This window comes from Durio zibethinus, chromosome 11, assembly GCF_047325235.1.
Source record: "Durio zibethinus cultivar Kanyao isolate XHJ-2024 chromosome 11, ASM4732523v1, whole genome shotgun sequence".
Taxonomy (NCBI): domain Eukaryota; kingdom Viridiplantae; phylum Streptophyta; class Magnoliopsida; order Malvales; family Malvaceae; genus Durio; species Durio zibethinus.
Window position 1 is genome coordinate 7,083,649 of NC_143172.1, and position 4,199 is coordinate 7,087,847.

The window sequence follows — 4,199 nt, forward strand, 5'->3', positions numbered from 1 at the left end:
ATGTAAATAAAAAAAATCCAACTGATGTTGACAGTAATAAAAGTAAAAATTTTCTATTATAACAAGGGCTCATTCCTACTCATTGTTTTTATATATTCTTAATTTTATATGGGACCCTTCTCTGTATATGATTGAGAATTGTTGACGACAAGTTCAATATATATTAAATATTTTGATTAAGATAATACTAATCAATTATCCGACTGATGTGATAGATCTATTTTTTTTCTTGAATATATATTTAATTTAATAATCTTAATAATGCAAGCTAAATGTACGGCGGATAATAGGTTAAGTGCATTAAAAAAAGGAAGAAACGACATCATCAATAATAAAGATATACTTAAATCTCAACAAAATAAAGTAGTTCCCAAAATACGTTTTATGGACCCACATATTATTCAATGGAATGAGAAATTCCCATCTATAAATAAACATTTACATGTTTATTTTCAGAAACTCGTTATCATTGAAACCTACGAACCATGTTTCAGCCTCTCACATGATTTTCTCGGTACCTGCTAGAATCAATTTACAGAAAAAAGGATCAGCTATATATACATTGATGAGAAAATGTTGAACATATGAAGCCTGACAATATTGAAATTGACTTGATGCAGTTCATTAAGTTCCACATTATATTTATACCTGATGTGGGGATGGTGTAGGTTTCCCAGGGGAAGCACACACAGTTGGGTTGGAGAGTGGTGACTGAACGTTTGATGAAATTGGTGAACAAAGTGCTGGAGAATGAGTCTTTGAAGAAAGTGAACTTCCATGACATGAAGAAATTGGGGATGGCACAGGACTTCTCCAGTGAAGTTGAGATGCTGTTGCTGCTCCGGGAGATCTTAACGGCGATCTTCGTGAAGGTTGCATGTTGATGGTGATTCTAAAGGGGAGATAAAGGAGCGTGAAAATTACATCCTGGAATTAATTATAACAAGTTAATGGTGATCAAATGAAATTAAAATTAGAAGCTTACGTGTTGTGAACGGCAACATACTCATCAGTTTCATCCAATATTTCCTCCTGCAAAAGCCAAAAGTTGGTTTTAGAATATATTCCTGCAACTCTAATCGATAACAACAGCTAGCGATGAAACATATACTAAGAAAAACCTGCAGCAGTTCCTCCATAACATCCTCCAGTGTAATGATACCAAGAACTTCCTCATCTAAATTTGGAAATGATTCCAAATCTTCATTTGAGAGGGTTGTCTGTTCCCATTTCTTCATTCTCGGACGTAATTTCCTGCCTAGCTCCATGTTTAAAGTTGGACTTTGGATATCAATGACCGTAGAATTTGCAGACGGTGAGCTTGAAGGAATACTAAGCTGCTCATTTCGATCATATTGATGCTGACCAATGCCTGAAAATAGGGTGATAATAAGCTCATATATATCATTTTTATTACTATTGCAAGGGTGAAAGTTTATAAAAAAAAAAAAAGAAATAAGTTTCTCCTGATCTATGAACACTGAAATTATACCTTTCACCTCTGTCTTTCTCTTTTTAGAATTTGAGCGGATTTTTATATCGGGAATGCTAGATTTTGTTTTTGCAGTTTCTGCAGTCTCATTTATTATATCACTCTTGCACTTAACAACAACAGCCATGTGGCTGTGGCCTTCTTGAAATTGATTCAATATATCATAGAGAGGTAAGCGATCATGAACCCTGTAAAAGATTTAACGGTAAGAGAATTAGTTCATAGTAATGCCATCAGTTGTCACTTAAAGAACATTAGGAAAAAACATACTGCAAACCAAATATCTCTTTAGCTTTTCTAGTTTAATGTTGAGAAATCATAATAACCATATATAGTAAGGCAAGCAGCAGAAAAAGATCGAGTAAAAAGTAACCTAGGAATGCTCCTAATAGAAAGATCCGTAATAGGGGTTTCATCTTCGGGACGGTACATGATCAGATTTTTCACCAGTACGAGGCCAATGATATTTGCTTGGCTCCCTGAGTAGATAGGTACACGACTATGCCCATTGCTTATTATTAGCCCCATCGTTTTCCTGTACCGTAGAAATAGGTTGACAAGAGGGAAAAATAGATGGGATATCAGGGCAGAGAGATAGAAGATCATACTCGTTGAGTTTAGAATTTATGTCAAGTGAAAAAACGTCAGATAGGGGAGTCATAGCATCTTTGGCCATTTTTTGTGTCATATCTAGAGCTCCAGAGATAATGGTTGTTTCATCATGCGTCAATTCTCCACCTTTCCCTGCCTAAAATAAGCATGAAATATTACCAATTAATTAGTTCTAGTTTTGGTAGCCTAAACCAATGTTTTCGGACATTAAAATTTGTGATCATTTAGAAGTTTTAATATAAGGAAACTAACCTCATTTCCAAGCATGTCTACCAGTGTCTTGAGCTCAGCTCGCCGAAGGAGTGCAGAATGCCCTTCCCCTAGCAGCAAATCTAGCAGCTGCTAGAACAGGGAAGCAAATATTTATTATTTTCATTAAAACTTCATCATTCAGTTTCCAAAGGGTTTGAAAATTACCTTACTAATTGGGTAAGCTACAGGGAAGAGGACTATTACAATGAACCGAACTAAAACTGAGAGTTTTGCTCCAACACTCAGACCATAGCGAGAACATACAGCTTGAGGAATGATCTGAACAAACATTTCTAGCATGTTATTTAAAGCTACCAACATACCAACTCACATTAATATTGTGCTGTAGACGGAAGGTTTACCTCACCAAACGCCAGTATGAGGGTAACTGATATCAATATAGCGCACCACTCGGATAGAAGGGAATCAAGGAAGATTGGAAGGGCCTTATTCAAGAACATAGAATTCAGAACTAATTAGTGTTTTGATAGACAGGAGAAATGTATAGGAGTAGATGGCGTAAACAAAATATATACCTCCATTGCCAAGGCATTGCCTATAAGGAGGGTGCATAAGAGTAGGTGCTGATCCTTAACGATAGGTAGAATTTTCTCTGCCATTTAAAGTTACATATCTCTTTTGTTAGAAAAGTCAGGAGTGATTTGTGAGACTTGGGCAATGAATATGGAGATATATTAATTTCAGTAATTAATTAAAGAGTGGATTATAAATAACTTTAACCTGCATTCTTCCTGTCTCGAGGTTGACCTGCCTTGATGACAACCTCAAGATCAACAAGACTGAGGGACATGAGCCCCAGGGTAAGGCCAGACATTATGCCAGCAAATGATACAAGAACCATACAAATAACTAGATACACCCAGAACATAGACTCACAGCATGGCACATCATCTGCTGCCATTGTATTAAATGGATACCTTGATTTATAGATCAGGGTCGGTTAACGGGAAGAAGACTATTACTATAACTGATCATTAGGAGAGCATAAATATACTAAAACAGCGGCAATTAACCACAGTTGAAAGTCCCAAAATTGGTTTAAATACAATGAGAAAGGCAGAAATGAAAGCGACTGCAGCGTCATGAGCCCCAAAACTCCGCCAACTGCCACATTACACGGGTACTCCACGCGAAGATGATTAATACTATATTAGAGACAGATGACGTACGATCAGTCTGCTATACAAAGTTAATTGTCAGATTAGTTAACCAATTAAGCCATAAAATTTGTTCATAAATTCGTGGCTTATGACGCCACGACAACTTGATCTCTCTCTAATTATTATTCTAAATGCAAAATAGGTGTAAGGGAGCAGGTGGACTAACAAGTAGTGCAAAAACGAAGAATACAAAACCTAGTTTAAAATGGATGATTTCAGCAAATGAACTGGCACTTGACATATAACACCCTTGATGTCGTAATGGAAACAAAAGAGCAGTTGAAAACCTTTGATAAAGAATTGGAAAAGTTATGGCGAAATGACCTTTTCAATTCCATAAATGACCATGTTTGAATGTTTGCAATTTATAAGGGCTTCATGTTGTTGGTGTTGTTGCCCTTTCCATTTAAGGAAGGCTGCCTGTATTGCATTCTGCAGGTCCTGAAAATTTATTCCTTCTTTTTTCTCGTTTTGGCTAGTCTTGCTGCTTTCATTGCAGCCAGAAGAAGCTACGGCAGAAACAACCATCGAAGTTTCCAAGGAATTTTATGCAAAATAAGTAGATAATTAAGGAGCTTACCGCTTTATAAGACTGAAGACAATTGTCAAAATCACAAAGGAAAAGTACGTTGTATGAAAATGTTATATCAGGTGGTGTGCTT

At 36.2% G+C, this 4,199-nt stretch overlaps 1 protein-coding gene across 1 annotated transcript; it reads right to left on the reverse strand.

The window, feature by feature from the left end:
- Window positions 1-233: 233 nt before the first annotated feature.
- Window positions 234-2,913, reverse strand: LOC111290125 (DUF21 domain-containing protein At5g52790-like). Its single transcript, XM_089767898.1, has 11 exons — window positions 2,893-2,913; window positions 2,719-2,802; window positions 2,522-2,635; window positions 2,357-2,443; window positions 2,101-2,240; window positions 1,866-2,027; window positions 1,493-1,680; window positions 1,122-1,372; window positions 986-1,032; window positions 649-892; window positions 234-518 (listed from the first exon to the last, which is right to left on the reverse strand). Exons 1-11 carry the CDS (start codon window positions 2,896-2,898, stop codon window positions 477-479), a joined length of 1,365 nt encoding a protein of 454 aa, XP_089624024.1. The 5' UTR covers window positions 2,899-2,913; the 3' UTR covers window positions 234-476.
- Window positions 2,914-4,199: the final 1,286 nt, after the last annotated feature.

Excerpts from the sequence above, each read along its gene's own strand:
- LOC111290125 (XM_089767898.1), bottom strand. Across the intron at positions 1,681-1,865 it reads TCTATTAGGAGCATTCCTAG|GGTTCATGATCGCTTACCTC; the intron begins GTTACTTTTTAC and ends AATCTTTTACAG. Across the intron at positions 519-648 it reads CTACACCATCCCCACATCAG|GTACCGAGAAAATCATGTGA; the intron begins GTATAAATATAA and ends TGATTCTAGCAG.